The 16,500-nt window shown below is 62.3% G+C and overlaps 2 protein-coding genes across 3 annotated transcripts in view; one reads left to right on the top strand and one right to left on the bottom strand.

The window, feature by feature from the left end:
• Positions 1–253: 253 nt before the first annotated feature.
• On the top strand, positions 254–13,203 carry NOC2L (NOC2 like nucleolar associated transcriptional repressor). Of its 2 annotated transcripts, none has more exons than XM_063104187.1 (19): positions 254–311; positions 431–583; positions 1,609–1,783; positions 1,874–1,999; positions 2,590–2,707; positions 2,793–2,883; positions 4,438–4,516; positions 4,609–4,719; positions 5,231–5,344; positions 6,095–6,283; positions 6,551–6,690; positions 7,541–7,652; positions 9,335–9,448; positions 9,645–9,746; positions 10,970–11,113; positions 11,231–11,344; positions 11,863–12,010; positions 12,401–12,469; positions 12,755–13,203. In XM_063104187.1, exons 1-19 carry the CDS (start codon positions 286–288, stop codon positions 12,859–12,861), a joined length of 2,232 nt encoding a protein of 743 aa, XP_062960257.1. In that variant the 5' UTR covers positions 254–285; the 3' UTR covers positions 12,862–13,203. The 2 variants fall into 2 exon arrangements, with proteins under 2 accessions (XP_062960257.1, XP_062960256.1); XM_063104186.1 differs by having other exon boundaries at positions 2,587–2,707.
• SAMD11 (sterile alpha motif domain containing 11) overlaps positions 10,741–16,500 on the bottom strand; it is a 20,229-nt gene continuing 14,469 nt past the window's right edge. The window contains exons 8-14 of the mRNA XM_063104184.1: positions 16,008–16,170; positions 15,253–15,368; positions 15,010–15,088; positions 14,438–14,937; positions 14,094–14,218; positions 13,672–13,782; positions 10,741–13,552 (exon numbers count right to left, since the gene is read on the bottom strand). Of these exons, the coding sequence (XP_062960254.1) occupies positions 13,307–13,552; positions 13,672–13,782; positions 14,094–14,218; positions 14,438–14,937; positions 15,010–15,088; positions 15,253–15,368; positions 16,008–16,170 (1,340 nt within the window). The 3' untranslated portion in view covers positions 10,741–13,306. The remainder of the gene's footprint in view (positions 13,553–13,671; positions 13,783–14,093; positions 14,219–14,437; positions 14,938–15,009; positions 15,089–15,252; positions 15,369–16,007; positions 16,171–16,500) is intronic.

Here is a 16,500-nt window from a genome sequence, read left to right as displayed (position 1 = left end):
CTCGTCCTCCCGCAGTGGGGGACGTTATTACCGCGTCTTTCGGAGCAGGACACAGAGCCGTGAGCGGCACGTCGGGATCGCGACCTGGGCGGTCCGGTCAGGCGCTCAGAGAACGCGCGCGGGCGCCGGGGATGCGAACGCGCCCTCCCGCCTAGAGGCCGCCAGCGCTAGGGTAGGAGAACCGCAGAGCCACGCGGCGGGGCGGGGCGGGGCCAACCGGAGGAAGTGCGGCGCGCGCGCGGAATGCTGGGGCCGGAAGCGGGGCGCACGCTGTGGGTGGGTGTCATGGCGGTGGCTCGCGGCCGCAAGAGGTGAGTCGGGGTCTTGGAGCGCGCGGCCTCCAAGCGGGAGGCGGTGGACGAAGGGGCGCTCCGGGGCGGCGGGGCTGGGCGAGCCAGGCTGGGGGCCGTGACTCCTGCGCGGCCCGCAGGCGCCTGGCGGAGTTGACGGTGGACGAGTTTCTGGCCTCCGGCTTCGAGTCCGAGTCCGAGTCCGAGCCCGAAGGAGCCCCGGGAGCCGAGGCGCGGGCGGCGCGCGCAGCGGCACGGAGCCCGCGCGGGCCAGGCGGGAGCCCCCCGGCCAGGTGAGCGGACGACGCGAGCGGAGCGCACTGCCTCTCCGGCCCCCTCTCGCTGCGGTGTCGCGGGCCCCTGCTCCGCACACTGTAGGTGGCGGGCGGGCGTCGCGAAGAGTGCACACGCCTCTTCGTGGTCTGGGGTGGATCCTGTGCGCGGCCCATCGGGAGAGGCGAGCGCTGGGGCCGAAGGAAGAGCGGGAACAGAGCCGCGTTAAGAGGAGCGAGGCCTGCGGAGCAGCTGGTACTTGAGTGAGGGTCGGAGAGCGCGAGCCGGGCAGACGGCGGGGACAGGGTCAGCAAAGGCTCCGGTGTGGCTGTGGCAGGGAGTGAGGGGAGCGTCTCAGGAGATGAGCCCAGAGTGACGGCGAGGACCAGCGCTGTCCGCTGTCATGAGGCCTCCGGCGAGGTGGTAGTTGTTTCAGGGTTAGAGAGGTGAAGGGATGTCACGTGACGTGCGACACAGGGTTACCCAGTTGCTGTGCTGAGATGAGGTTGTAGGTTGCAAGAGTGGAGACAGGAGAGGTCGTCACAGTGACTGAGAGAGTTGACGCAGAGGTTGTTACGGTGACTGAGAGAGTTGACACGTAGAGGTCGTTACAGTGGTTGAGTGCGTTGACACGCAGAGGTCGTTACGGTGGTTGAGAGCGTTGCCACGCAGACAGAGGTTGTATTTTGCCTGAACGCCTGGAAGGGTGGTGGTACCAACAACTGATGGGCATAGTGGGGCTCAGCACGTCTGGGGCAGAGCAGAAGGTGGGTGTCACGTGCGGAGTTTGAGATGCCCGGGTTGAAACAGTGTAGAGAGGCTGTGGGTGCGTGAGTTGGAGTGTGGAGGCGATGGGTCTGGCGAAAACACCTCCTGGGACCCCTCTTGCCTCGGTTGTGGCTATTGTGGAGGGAACATACTAACCTGCATAGTCTCTCTATGAGACTATGAGGAGGCCAGCCAGCTGGCATTGGGAGGGACAAGAAGACCCCTCCCCCTGCCCCTATTGGCTTTCCACTGGTCTTGCTGCCCCCTTCCTTCTCAGTCGGCATAAAGGCCGTGCCTCTGAGCACAAGGACCAGCTATCACGGCTGAAGGACAAAGACCCCGAGTTCTACAAGTTCCTGCAGGAGAATGACCAGAGCCTGCTGGACTTCAGCGACTCGGACAGCTCTGAGGATGAAGAGGAGCAGCTCCACCAGCTGCCAGACATGCTGGAGGTGAGAGCAGGTGCAGAACTGGGCAGTGGGTGGAGGGGCGCCCGTGGTCTTGGCACCTGCCCCGGCTCAGCCCTTCTGTGTCTGGTGCAGGAGGCCAGTGAGGAGGAGGATGGAATGGCAGATGAGCAGGGCAGGGACAGAGAACTGAAGGGGAAGAAGAGCAGCTCTGTTGCTGTGACCCTCGCCATGGTCGAAAGATGGAAGCAGGCGGCAAAGGTGAGAAGGGGGATGGGGTGGGTAGCTGAGGCTGTGCAGGTGGGAGGAGCCCTTCTCCCAGCATGGGGCATTGGAGTCACACTTAACACAGAGTAGTCACAGGTAGTTCTTCCTGAGTGCTACAATGCCCGGGATTACGTCCTCTCCATCAGGCAGATGCCAGGGGCTCTGTCTCCTCCCTTTCTCAGTTCCTCTCTCACAGTTTCCGTTCCCCAAAGTCAGTCCGTCGTGGGTGGGTAGTAGTGTCTGTGCCTTTGCCAGTTGGTGGAGCCAGGGCTCTTGTGAACGGGGAGAAGATGGAAAAGGGTAATTCCAGATTCCACCTGGAGCTGGCTGTGGTCCAGGACCTGGGACCTTCGGCTTTCCCCTAAGGCTCGGAGCCAGACTTCCTGCCCTCCCAGGAGGGTTCTAGACTTTGTCTCCATTTTTGTTACTAGCACGTGGCTCAGTGATTCTGCCCCCATCTCTGTCCTGATTCTGAGGATGTGGGTGAGGGGTGTCGTTCTCCCATAGGTTCCTGCAGCCCACCTGCCTCTAGCTCAGCCTGTCGCAGCCCCCTCAGCATTCTTGTTCTTCTTTCCCTTTAGCAGCACCTCACTCCAAAGCTGTTCCACGAAGTTGTGCAGGCCTTCCGAGCAGCTGTGGCCACCACCCAAGGAGACCAGGAGGGTGCTGAGGCCAGCAAATTCCAGGTCACGGACAGTGCTGGTGAGTGGGGGCTAGGGCCTGGGAAGCAGGCTCTCTGTTGCACATTCTGTTCTGTGAAGAACAGCCATGGTTCTTTTTGTTACAGTGTTCAATGTTCTGGTCACCTTCTGTATCAGGGACCTTTTTGGCTGTGTCCAGAAACTGTTGTTTGGAAAGACACCAAAGGATAGCAGCAGGTGAGAGAAGGGGTAGGCGTGGGTGGGATGGAGGGTGTGGTGAAGGCCCTGTACTGAAGGCAGAGGCCTTGTGGCTGGACCCAGAGACATGGTGGGGCCTGAGAGGGCAGGGGCATGAGGGACCCTTGGGAGAGGCCGGGTACTCAGGGCTAGTTGGGGTGGCCCCACTCTCTCTCCTTCCTGAAGTTTCTCAGGACATGGGGCATACGCTTGGCTTTGCTCTTAGAATTCCCTAGATCAGGCCGCTCTTTTCCTTTTCTGTGTGGATGTATAAGTTCTGTCCATACTCTGTGACTTCTGCTTTATTTGGCCTGGCTCCAGGAGGCGATTGTGTCTGTAGGCAGGGGCCTCAATGCTGGGTCTGGGGGCCTCAGCTTCCGGGTTAGAGGTGGATTGGGCAGAGGAGGCTGTGGGAGGTCTTCTGGGAGGAGAGGAGCACGGCAGAGTGTTTGGTGGAGCATGGCTCACACTGGGGCTGGGGGTGCAGCCACATGACTTCCAGGCAGTCAGGGCCTAGAGAGTTGGAGGGGTCCTGCCGTCAGCACCTGGAGCGGTGGGGAGCGCAGTAGTGTCCATGGGGGTGGGAGCACCTACCTGTTGCTGGTGGCAGTGGTCAGGGTGTGTGCCACATGGAGGTGGTGCTTGCTGACGGGGCAGGGAAGCCAACAGGTGGGGAGGACAGAGGGATAGCGGTAAGATGAGCAGGCGGCAGGGAGCTGGAGCAGGGTGGCAGTGGCGGTGAGGCTCTCCTGCCATGGTGGCTGCAGCACCACAGGCAGCCTGGTCCTCAGGGGAGTAGTTACCAGGAAGGGGTAGGTGGGCCTTGGGGAGCAGTACTGTCTCTGGTGCTGGGGGCACAGCTGCAGGTGCATGGAGGGTTGGCTGACGATAGGAGGAGCTTCAGGGCCCCTGCATTGTCCTTTGTGTATCTCAGCAGATCTAAGTGAGCCCCTGTTATGTGCTGGGTTCTGTGGACGCTGAGGGTAGTGCCTTTGGGGCACTCGCAGAAATGTTGCTGACTGTTGGGAGGTGTTTCAGTTTCTTAAAAGAGGTCTAGGGTTGGGAGTTTTAGGTGAAACTAAACTTATAAATGTGGAATGTTCATTGTTTTTAACAACATATATGCGGAAAGAAGCCAGCCTGCAGCAGTTAGTGGTGCTTGGGTTGGGCCCCAGCGGCCTTCAAGTGCTGATTGCAGGGTTTGGGTGCCTGGTCCCGTGGTGATGGACTGAGGGAACCCAGAAGAGGTTTATGTCTGAGGGAGGGAGCTGGAGACTGGGTGTTCCTCTATGGACTCTCAGGGAAAGACTCTTGGCTCTTCTGCCAGGTGTGAGGCCTGTGGGAGGGGCTGGCGTGTCAGTTGGGGCCACCCTTGAGGGAGATGTGGTGAGCCCCCTTGTCCATCTAGCTGTAAGGGGCCCTTGAGCTGTTGATGGGGAAAGATGGGCTGTCTCCTTGCAGGGTCATGGGCCCTGCGCCTGGTCAGGGTGGGGCTCGGCACCTTGCATTTAAGCAGCAGGGCCTCGTGGCCGGGGCGGGGGCGTCTCTCTGCAGGATGCTGCAGCCGTCCAGCAGCCCGCTCTGGGGGAAGCTCCGTGTGGACGTCAAGGCGTACTTGAGCTCCGTCACACAGGTGCTGTTCTGGTGGGGTGGGGTGCCTTGGCCATGTCGGGTAGTCCAGTCCTCTCCCTTATCCCAGGCTGAGTGTCCCATTCGCTTCCCTAGCTGGTGGCCTGTCTGGTGGAAGCAACAGTGTCAGCGGCCGTCCTCCAGCACATCAGCGGCTTGGTGCCCTACTACCTGACCTTCCCTAAGCAGTGCCGCATGCTGCTCAAGGTGGGCGGCACCCCATCCCCACTGTGTTGGCACAGTGCTGTGCACACTGCCACCCCGCAACACGTCCCCACTCCTAGCCAGAGCAGATGTGGCACCTGCGCCCACAGCCCTGCCCAGGGACCCCGTCTCCCGTGGCCCCCTGCCCTCACTGGCAGCTGGGGGCAGTGTGAGAACTGCTCCGCTGGGGTAGTTGGTTTCTGGCGTGTTCCGTAAAAGCCATGATGAGATGTGCTTTTTCCCTTGTGTCTTAGTGCGTGTGGACGTACGCGTGTGCATAACCACAGACAAAAGTTCTTGTGGTCCTTTGCTTATGGGGAGTGATATACTCTGTGCGTGTTTTGGTCTCTCTCTAACCCGTCTTGTTTCTCATGGCTTCCCTGAGATGCTTTGGGCAGGGCTGTCTCCCTGCAAGGACCACAAGAGCCTCTGGCCAGCTTAAGGAGGAGTGTGTGGCCCCAGGGGCTGCCCAGGTCAGGGGCTGGGGCTGGCAGTGATGTCCCACCCTCCTCAGAGGATGGTGGTTCTGTGGAGCACGGGTGAGGAGTCCCTGCGCGTGCTGGCCTTCCTGGTCCTCATGAGAGTCTGCCGGCACAAGAAGGACACGTTCCTGAGCCCTCTCCTCAAGGTAGCATGGGGCCCCCACATCTGCCTCCACAGGGTCTGAGTTGGAGAGCTCAACCTGAGGGTCGGGCAGGCTGTCTGGCAGTAGGCGCCCCTCGCCAAACCCAGCACTGTGGCTCTGGGTGGGCCTGGGCCCTTGGCTCACAAGTTCCTCTCTGAGAAGCCAGGTGGGGAGGGGACAGGAGCTGGAGCCCTCAGCCTTCCTAGGCTCTGCCTGGACTCTGTTTTGCACAGCTCTCCCAGAGGGAGGGGCCTGCTCTCGGTGGTTGGGGATGTTGGTTATGGAGAAGAATAGAGTTCCGTCTGAAGTCACACCAGGCTCCTGGCCCTGCTGCCTGGCTTCAGTCCTGGAATGGCTCACCTGCACACAGAGATGCTCTGGAGCCTCCATTATGGGCCCAGCAGGCAGTAGGACCTCCCCTCCTTCCCTCCCAGGCTGTTAGTCTTCTCCTTGCCTGTTTTGCAGCTCGTCCCTTCGTCATAACTACTCTTCCTCTCAGACTCCTCTCCTCTGTGTGCCTCAGACTGTGTCGGAGGCTGGTGGACCTGTGCATGCAGACTGAGCAGTGGCAGGGGCCTGGGCTGGGGGGGCTGTACAGGGCAGGGGTGTGCAGCAGCTGCAGCCAGGTGGTGGTTCCTGCTTGAGGCCATAGCTGAGGGAAAGGCCCAGGCGTTGCTGGTGGCTCGGAGCCAGGTGGTGGGTGTGCACGTGGCCCTGGGAGTCCAGGGGCTCTGACTGGGGTCTCTCTGGCAGCACATGTACATCGCCTATGTGAAGAACTGCAGGTTTACCTCTCCCGGCACCCTACCCCTCATCAGCTTCATGCAGCGGACCCTGACGGAGCTGCTGGCTCTGGCCCCCAGCGCCTCCTACCAGCATGCCTTCCTTTACATCCGCCAGCTTGCCATCCACCTGCGCAATGCCATGACCACTCGCAAGAAGGTTCAGGGTTGGGCCCCTCAGGCTCCTGGAGGGAGGTGGGTGGCGCGTCCCAGGAGCCCCACCCAGTGAGGGCCTAGGGCCTCTTGGAAACCCTTGTCTGTCAAGGGACACCACTCAGCACCTTGGTGGGGGCATTCCCTTGCTGCTGGGGGCGGAGGGTGGGCACAAGATGGTGCTGTTGGCCAGGACCCTGGGCACGGCAGTGAGGGGTTGACCGGGAGGGATGTGCCTCCGTCTGGCTGGACCTGGACCTCCTTCTTTTACCAGGAGACGTATCAGTCTGTGTACAACTGGCAGTATGTGCACTGCTTGTACCTATGGTGCCGCGTGCTGAGTACTGTGCGCCCCAGCGAGGCCTTGCGGCCCTTGGTCTATCCCCTCTCCCAGATCATCATTGGCTGTATCAAGTGAGTTGACTAGTGTTACACAGGGCTGTCCTGGAGGGGCCAATTCTCAGGGACCGTCTGCCTCTGGTGTCCAGGGCCTCTGGGGTCTACATCTTGGTAATCTCTTAGGAAGAGCCCGAGGTCCCCCCCAATACCCCCACCCGCACCCCCCAGTGTGGGAAGCTGCTCTGGACTCAGGACAGCTAGGCTTGGCAGTCGCCCATGAAGTGAGCTCCTCCCAGAGTGGTGTAGTAGGCTCATGTGCAGTTTACAGGGAATTTGGGTTCATCAGCACGAGGCTTTTCAATGGAGCCAGTCTGGGCTAATGAGCTGTATTTCACATGTGAATAGTCAGGAGGATCGGGGCTGGATGGGGCCTGTGGCAGGATAATGTAGGAGCAGGGCTCGCGGCCAGGGGCCTGTGTGCATCTCTGGCCAGGAGGGGGCATCTCTGTCCTCTGGAAGGGAATCCTCACCTGAGCCTGGGAGACATAGGGCTGGAAGGGAGGCAGGAGGCCCAGGTGAAGGAGCCCCAAAAGTAGGAAGCAGGAGAGAGAGGGAGGCAGGACTGAACATTAAAGTGAAATGAAGCAAAACACTGGGTGTGGTTTGTCCCAGCCCCACAACTGAGCAAGGAGGCAGGTCCTTACGGCTGGGACTTAGTCAGGATCTTTGTCAAACGGCCCTGTTCTGTCTGGAGGAATCTGATGTTGCCTCGTGAGGCAGGTGTGGCCACCTGCCAGGCAGAAGTGAGGGGAGGCCCCCTGCAGTTGGAGCCCTGTTAATGGGAAGGGGGCAGGGAGGGAAGGCTGGCTGGGGTGAGGTCCACTAGAACTGGGGCCTCCACTCACTCTTGCCTTCTATGCCCCAGGCTTGTCCCCACCGCCCGCTTCTACCCGCTGCGCATGCACTGCGTTCGTGCCCTGACACTGCTGTCAGAGAGCACCGGCACCTTCATCCCCGTACTGCCCCTCGTCCTCGAGGTGAGTGGCCTGCAGCCTGGGCTGGGGCATCTGGGCCTGGGGGTGGGATTGTCTGCTGTGAGGTGTCCACGTGGCTTCCCTGAGCTCTGGTTTCCTCCCATCTGTGGAATGAAGGTTTTGTGAGGATGTCACTCTACTTGGCACCTTGCCACCTGCCTGAGCTTGTGGCTAATGTTGACAGATGTGTGTCCAGTGGGGACGAGGGTGGCTGCTCCTGGGGGTGGGCCTGAGGGTGCCAGTTTTGCAGGTCATGGAACAAGCCATGTTCTCTCTTCTGAGTGCCCTAGGCTGGACAGTTGTGTGCATGTGTGTGCATCTGTGTGTGTGCTGCTCTGGTCAGGAAAGGCTGGAGTCTGAAGTTAGAGCAGCATATTCAGGGATTCACTGTTTCTATCTCTGACCCAAGAGGTGTGGCCTGCTCACATCACAGCCTTGCTCAGGGCTAGGGCCTGGACTGGGGAGGGAAGGAAGCCCCAGGCACGTTCCGGTCCACATTCCACTGAGGCAAGGATGCTATGCTCTTGTGCTCTTGAAAAAGTTTTTGGAAAAGGGCCGGCCCATGGCTCACTCGGGAGAGTGTGGTGCTGGTAACACCAAGGCCACGGGTGTGGATCCCTATATAGGGATGGCCAATTAGCTCACTTGGGAGAGCGTGGAGCTGACAACACCAAGTCAAGGGGTAAGATCCCCTTACTGGCCATCTTTTGGGGGAAAAAAAGTTTTTGGAAAAACCATTTCCACTGGCATCCAGTGCTGAACTCTGAACCCACCCCCTCTCCCGAGGCCTGTGCCTTGGCGTCTGTGCTGTGGGCTTCCTCCCCTGCCAGCCAGATCGGGACATGTCTGTTCACTTCTGAACAGCCTTGTATTGACCCCTGCCTTGGCTAGCTGCACCTGCACCCAGCAGGTCCCTCCCACACCCAGGGGCACAGGCAGCTCTCTCCTGCAGGCATTGAGGGCAGGAAGGATCTGCTAAGAGTGGTCTGGGCAAGTCAGTCCCCACCCAGCCCTTGCCCAGGCTGGAGGAGTGGTCATGCCCCCCAGGGAAGCACTGCATTGTCAGTCACTGGATCTCCCTGGCTCCCCTGCTGAGGGCCCCTGTGTGAGGGTCTCTGTGTGGCTGGGGAGGGTCCAGGCTGAGTGCTCCCCCAGGCAGCTTCAAGCCGAGACTCCTCTGAAAGGCTGAGGCAGAGGTGCATGACCGGCGGTTACTTGGAACATGCAGAAGAGGGAGCCGCCCAGGCCCTGCCCTGTGTCCCTCTGTCCCCTCCTGAGCTCTGTGTTCCTTCTGCTGCCACATCGTCCTCCCAGCTGCCAGATGCAGCTCGTGGCCGGCACAGCTGTGCTGAGGCCAGGACTAGGCCTTGGTACTGCGTGGTTGGGAAAGGTGGCAGTGGTAGTGGCTCTGCAGAGGGACCCTTCTTGGTTTCCAGACACGGGTCCTTACAGCTTCCCAGTTTGGGGGGAATAGGTGCAGTGCTCCTGGTCCTGCCCCACTGACCAGGGCCCACTCTGGGATAGAGAAGGCCAGAGCCCCAGAAGGCACTCTTGAGGGGTCTCTGGGGCTGTGAGGCCAGCACCGTGTCTGGCCACTTATCTCTTGTCTCAAGATGGATCTCGTTGCACTGATGCCTAAAGATCAGGGTGCAGCCATGGCTGTGCTGATGTGGCCCTCGGGGCAGGTTTTCCAACAGGTCGACTTCAACAGGAAGCCGGGGCGCATGAGCTCCAAGCCCATCAACTTCTCCGTGATCCTGAAACTGTCCAACGTCAACCTGCAGGAGAAGGCATACCGGGTGAGGTGGCCTCCTAGGGCGGGGCGTATGGCTTCGGGTTCGTGTGTGACCTAACCGGGTCTCCCAGGGTGGGGGGACAAGGGGCTCCTTAGTCCCAGCCCCAGCAAGCGTCAGTGTGGCTTCTGGGGAGTGGGCCACTTCAGCACGGCTCCCACCCCCACACCTGATGAGCGCGGTCCCCTCCTTGCTGCCTTAGGATGGCCTAGTGGAGCAGCTCTGTGACCTCACTCTGGAGTACCTGCACGGCCACGCACACAGCATCTCCTTCCCCGAGCTGGTGCTGCCTGCTGTCTTGCAGGTGTGCATCCCTGCCCCACTTCCCATCCCCTGCCCCACTTCCCATCCCCTGCCCAGTCTTCTTAGGCACCTGCTTTATGGCCAGCTTAGTCTTTTAACAGGCTCAGCTCCCATGTCCACAGGGGCGAAAGGGAGGCGTCCTTGTCCCATCCATACAGGGCCAGTAGCAGAGCCTGACTGGCTTAGGGGCTCCGTGCTAGCACCGCCTGGCAGCTATACCCCTGGGGCCCTGGTGTGGGAGCCTGTGTTGGCCCTGCATGAGGGATTCTTAATCATTCAAGAGGTTGTGGGCAGGCTGGGTGACTCACTGAAGACCCCAGGAACATGCCGGCCCCTCCCCAGGCTGTTGGCCAGTCACAAGGCCATCCCATGACCACATCCCTCGTTAGTCCTGGGTATGAGGAGGTGGAGCAGGCTCTCAGAGGTGGCAGGAAGCCCCTGCCAGCCCGCTGCACCCAAGGTCAGCCTTGCTTTAGGTGGGGAGGGGTTCCTCTTCCTTCTTAGAAGCTCCTTCTGGGCTTCCAATGGGGGCCAGTTTGTTCTTGGCCCACCAGTTTCCCATCTCAGTGTCCTGCACCTCTCATGGGCAATGGGAGGGGGCCTCCCATAGCTGTCTGGCCCTGGTGGGTGGAATCAGCTCTGCTACTCTGGCCTGCTGGGTGGCGGGACTGCTGCTCACACCTGAGCTGCACCTGTCTCAGGCCCATCCAGACAGGTGTACGTGTGCTCACGCAGTCACACACACGTCACCCACAGCAAGTGGCAGCAATCTCCATCCCTCCTGTGTCCTCGCAGTTGGTGATGCCTGTCAGTTGGGGCGTCTCTATTTCTGGGCTCACAATCTCAGGGATCGGGTCTAGAGCAGGGTCAGCAAGCGTTTCCAGTGCAGAGCCAAATGGCAGGCATCTCAGGCTGCACAGGTGGTGCGTTCCCCACAACTGTCAAACTGCTCAACTTCTCGAGGTGCAAAAGCAGCCATGGAAGGACCCAAATGAGCAAGTGTGGCTGCTGCCAATAAAACTTTATTTAGGGAGATGGGCAGAGGCAGGGTTTGGCCTGGAGAGTGGGTTGAGTCTGCCCCGCCCCCTCCCCATGTGCACTGAAACAGACAGGACCATGTCCCCTCCCTGTGGTCACCACGTGTGGCTCTCCATGGGCTCTGGGCCAGCTGTGGGGTGTGGAGCAGCCTTGTGCCTCCGTGGGCTGAGCCCCTCCCTTCTGCAGCTGAAGTCCTTCCTCCGGGAGTGCAAGGTGGCCAACTACTGCCGGCAGGTGCGCCAGCTGCTGGAGAAGATTCAGGAGAACGCAGAGCATACCCGCAGCCACCGCCAGCGGGTCTCCTTTGGCGTGTCTAACTGGCTTGCAGTGGTCAGTTGGGAGCTGGGGTGTAGCCCCTGGGGGTGGTGCTGGCTGAGGTTACCCATCACGGCGTGGCCAGGGTTTGCCCAGGGTGGGGCATGAGCTTAGGCTCCCCTTACCCCTCAGGAAGCCTGGGAGAAGCAGGTCCGGGAAGAGGGGACCCCGCTCACCAGGTACTACAGCCACTGGCGGAAGCTGCGGGACCGGGAGATCCAGCTGGAGATCAGTGGCAAAGAGCGGGTATGGCCGGGGGTCTGGGGGCTGCGGGTGTGATTGGCTGGATTTCGCACCTAGCACGCTGGCTGTGACTTTAAGACCATGGGTGTGTTTGGGAATAGTGCCAGGGATGACAGCAGGGGTAGGGGGCTGTCCCCAGCTGCAGCCTGGTTAGTCATGCAGAACTGGCCACTCCCCCTCAGGCTGATGGGCTGGAGGCTCCAGGGGAGTGAAGTGTCTAGACTGACTCTAGGGACAGATTTATGCTGAGTGGCATGCTGCAGCCGTCTGTGGCTGTCCTGGGAGTGAGGGCTGCAGATGTGGCGGCAGAAGGGTGGCTAGCAAGTGGCCATGCTGGGTCCTGGTGACGGGGGCTGGGCTGGGAGCAAGGCTGGAAGAGGGAACACTGAGGGGGAAGGGACGGGTCCCAAGGTCTGTGAAGATGGTGGCCTGGCTGCCCTGTTAGACACATGCTGGGGATGGGCCCAAGACTCAGTGACCCGCTCATCCCCACCTGCGGTTCTGGTTCCGGGTCCTTCTAGTTGGAAGACCTGAACTTCCCAGAGATCAAGCGGAGGAAGGTGGAAGACAGGAAAGAGGAGGACAGGAGAGAATTTAAGGACCTGTTTGACCTGGACAGTGCTGAGGAGGAGGAGGAGGAGGAGGCGGCCTCAGACTTTTCAGAGAGAGGTGGGCCTGCATGGGGCCTCGGCTGCCGCTCCCGGGGGCCAGGGCAGGTGGGCGTGGAAGGCCCCTAGACACGTCACCCCACTGGGCTCACCCACGTGTGGCCTGGGTGGGGCAAACCAGTCTCCTGGGCTTGTCACTGGCTCTTCCTTCTTTCTGAGATGGGGGATGCTGATCCATGGTCTCCAGGCCGGTGGGGCCCCTGCCCCCACCTGCCTGGTGCAGATGCAGAGAAGGGTGTGGGCGGTTCTGTTGCTCCTGTCAGACCTTGTGGCTCTCCGTCTGGTGGGTGTCCAGGCAGGGGTGAGCCCAGCCGATCCTCCTACCTTACCTGCCCCCCCCGTGCCTTTGCTGGTGGGAGTCACACAGACGAGCTCTTCTCTTGGTCCCCAGGGATGCCTGGGTCCCTGAAAGCACGGCATGGGGTGGACGAGGACGAGGAGGACAGCGGCAGCTCGGAGGGTGAGTGGCTTCCCAGGGAGGCGCTATGGCCCTTTGGACCCATCTAGCCAGAGTGCAAAGCTGTCACGGACTCCAGAGGCAGGGCCACAGGAGGTGGCTCTAAGCCAGGCCCCGGCCCCTCCCTGGGGATGCCAGGCCAGCTACTCTGTCCCACCTGCACTGGCAGCCAGCAACAGCGGCACCGATAAATTAATTACTGCCATGATTAATTAGTGATGAGTAACCTCTAAGGCCAGTTTCTTCCTGATAAAGCAGAATTTATGTAGTCTCGGTCTCTCCCTGCAGATGGAAGCCCAGACACAGAGGCGGGGCTGGACTTGGGGGAGCTGTGGCGGCTGGCCCAGGGACCAGAGGACGAGCTGGAGGACCTGCAGCTCTCCGAGGAGGACTGAGGGTGGTGGCCTGCGGGCCTGTGGGGGCTGGTGTCCACACAGCAGGGGAAGGGCTGTGGATGGTGGGCGGGGCTTTACTTTGACAGCATGAGACCAACCGTACCAAGAGCTGTGCCGGTCCCTGGGGTGGTTGTGTGGGGCACAGTGGAGACTGTCCACTGGGAAGGAAGCTGACCTCATGTCAGGATGATGCTAGCATACACAGACCAGCCTCAGCCCCAGCCTGAGGCCCCACCTTCTTGTCTTTGGTTTGTCTGCAGGGCCTCAGCATCAGGTTCTGCAGGCACCTCCAAAAGTCTTTGGAAACTCCTTTCTTCTTAAGTCATGTTTGCCTTTTTAAAATTCTGTGTTTCTGTATCCAAACCCAAAGGGAAAACTAAGCTGTTGGGGGAGGGGCCGCTGCATCGGGGCAGTTGGTCTGGGGGTTTGAGTGGCTGCTGCCAGCTCAGCACAGAGGCTGCGAGGGGTCTGGGGCCCCTGGGAGCAGAGTCACGGTCCCATTCTCCTGCTTGGGTGAGGCTCTGCCGACAGGGGGATGTCCTCCCCCATAGGGGGAGGTGGCTATTCCTGGGGACAGGGGCTGGTCTCCAGTGGCAAGCTCCCGCTCGGGGGCCCTCAGGGTTGGCGGCTGTAGCGGCAGAGCCACAGGGAAACTGGCCATGTAGAAGACGCGGCCCAGGCGCCTGGCCACCTGTGGGGAGAGGGGCCTGGATGGGGCGGTCTGAGGAGCCTGGCCTCTGCCAGGTGCTTCTATGGGCCCCTCCCCCCATCCCGTTCTGAAGACCCCGCCTCCTCCCCAGCCGTGCTCACCTGGGCCCGGATCTTGAGGGCAGGCCCCAGCTTCAGCCCCATGGTGGTCAGCAGGTGCTCCTCCGTCAGCAGTGGCAGGGTCTCCCCATCTATTCCCTGTTCCCTGAAGACCTGGTGCAGGGGTAGGGAGTCAGATCTGGCTTGCCCCGCTGGATCCTTCCTGTTCGGCAAGGTCCAGAGAGCACAGCCAAGAAGAGCTGTTTGTGCATCTTGGAGAGAGTTTTCAAATGAAGGAAAATCTCCTTTGAATTGTGCATGTGTTAGTGACAAGCCAGGGGCACAGACAAGTCGTGGGGTGGGGAAGGGCACTGGGGAATGGTCCTGCCCCCAGCTGCTTTCCAGGGAGAGAATGGTGACAGGCATCTCAGGGGCCCCCCATGTGACAGCCCAGCCATGCCCCAGGGTGCGTGGCTGCCCCTCACCCTTGCATACTCTCCACAGCCAGACAGGCCCCCCACGAAGCTGCAGACATCCTCCACTGTCCACTTGCTGACGTCCTCGGGGGCTGGGGCCTCCTCCCCATCCATGAAGAGCTCCCCCAGAGGGCCTGCGTCGGGGAGGGGGTGTTATCAGAGTTCTGGCCCGTTCTTTCCCATGCCCCCAGCCGTGTCTGCTGACCCTTCCTTGCCTTAATTGCTTAGATATAAATCAACAGTAAAAGTTTTTCTCTCCATGGATCCCCCTCCTCCGTAAGATCCTCCCAGGGGTGTCCAGATTGTGTCTAATGCCTCACAGAGGGGCCAGGCAGGCAGGTGGGGGTGCGCACCTGTATGTAAGTAGGGGCTGACGGCGTAGGGGAAGCCCGGGGGCAGCACAGACCCTGAGAGAAGCCTCTTCCCTTCGACACTGGCCGCTCCAGCTGAGGCTTGGCCCGGGATGGGGTCTCGGCCCCCAGCAGCTGCCATCTCGGGGTCCTCTCCGTCGGAGTCTTTGGGCGGCTCGTCCTCGGAGCCGTCTTGTGCCCAGAACCCAGCCCCTATCATTTCCTTGGACTCACTGGGCCGGGCTGAGGCAGAGCCGGGGCACCCCTTCCGAGGGGCTCGGCGGGCAGGCTCCCGGGGCGGGGTGGGGGGTCCGGGGCCCGGGGGGCCCTGGTGGGGCAGGGCCAGCAGCGGCGCCGAGCTGTGTTTCAGCACCAGCATGGTCCCCCGCCGCTGAAGCTCCTCGGCGCCGTCGGGGGGTCGCAGGGAGGCCTCGGGCGCCAGCAGCTGCGGTCGCGCGCTCTCCAAGTCTTTCTGCCGCAGCAGCTCCGCCGACATCTCCAGCCTGGGCCGGGGAGGGCAGCGGTCAGCCAGGACGCCCGGGCCACCGCCTCCCCACGGGCCTCGAGGCACCTACCGGGCCAGGTTCTGCTTCCGCAGGAGCTCCTGCTGCCGGGCAAACATCTCCGCCTGGACCGGGGGCAGGAAGCCGTAGCCTGGCGGGAGAGGCACGGACCACGGGGCCGTCATGCTCGCCCTCCCGGCACCGCTGTCTCCATGTGGGGCCGGGGCGGGTCCTCGGGAGTGCTCGCGGGCGCAGGGTCGTGGGCCAGCCCCGGGGGCCCCGCAGGAAAGGGGCGGCGCACACCCCCCTCCTCACCTGGGGTCTGGCACAGAGCCGAGGGCACCCCCAAAAAGGGGGGCCTGATGTGAGGGCCCAGGGCGATGTGAGGGGCATTCTGGGGCGACAGCAGCGGGGGCGGCTGCGACAGCTCCCTGTGGACGGCGGGACCGTGAGCCGCGCGCGCCTCAGGCCCCGGGCCCCTCCCCGTCCCCACCCCGGGGCCTCGGCTTCCCGCCCCCACTCCCGCCTCCGCTAATTGCCGCCCGCGGGCGGTCGATGCGCCGCTCGTTACGGCTCCGGGTCGCCGTCGCCCCCGCCCCTGCCGGCGGCGCCAATTAATCTCGGCGGCGGCGCTGACCCGGCGGCGGCGGCGGCGGCGGCGGTAATTACCGCTCGGGCGGGTGGGGGTGCGGGCGCCAGCACCAGGGACCCCACGCTCCGCCCGAGACGGTGGCCCCCCGGCCCCTCCACAACCACCCGGGTCTCCCGACCTCCACGCTCCGGAGTCCTCCGGACTGACTTCGGGGTTTCCAGGCCTCTAGCTGCTCCCCTGCTCTGCCCTCTGTCGCCGCCACCGCACCCCGCATCTGCCCCAACCCCCCCACCTGTGGGGGAGCAGAGCCCTCTGCTGTCCTAGTGGTCCCCCGTTGGCGGCTCAGCCGGCACCTTCTGCCCGGCAGACCCTAAACCCAGAGCTGAGCACAGTGCAGGGCACACTCGGGGCACCGGTGCCCACCCCGAGAACGAGCTTGGAGAACACGCGCGCTTCTGCCGGATGCAGCCCCCGGTACCTCTCCGAGAAGGACGCGGCGGCAGCCGGAGCGGGGCCCTCCCGGTGCTGAGCCAGGCCCTGCTTCCGACGCTGACCGGCTGCGGACGAGGGCAGGTGGACCTCCAGGCCGCCAGGGCTCCTCAAAGCTGCAGCTGCCGCCTCCTGCCGGACCCTCAGGAGCTCTGGGGGGGGACAAAAGCAATGACTCTGAGGCGGGGCTGTCCCGGACGCTCCCCCATCCTGGCGAGCTCAGGACACTGACCGGGACACCGAGGAGAAGCGGCGCCAGGGGTAGCCCGTTCCACACCCCCGGGGGCTGGCTGGTCGCTGGGACAGAGACAAATCGCAGCAAGGGCCACAGATGCTGGGGGGACGGGCAAGGGCGCAAGAGAGCGCGAGAACGGGCGGGGTGTCTAAGCACAGCGAGGCGGCAGGACAAGGGCCCCCAGGTGGCCCCCGCGACATCCAGGCCCTCAGCGCGTGTGGCGCACGCTGCTCCCCCCGGCTCTCCA

Source organism: Cynocephalus volans, chromosome 8 (genome assembly GCF_027409185.1).
Source record: "Cynocephalus volans isolate mCynVol1 chromosome 8, mCynVol1.pri, whole genome shotgun sequence".
Taxonomy (NCBI): domain Eukaryota; kingdom Metazoa; phylum Chordata; class Mammalia; order Dermoptera; family Cynocephalidae; genus Cynocephalus; species Cynocephalus volans.
This window is presented reverse-complemented; position numbering and strand designations above follow the sequence as displayed.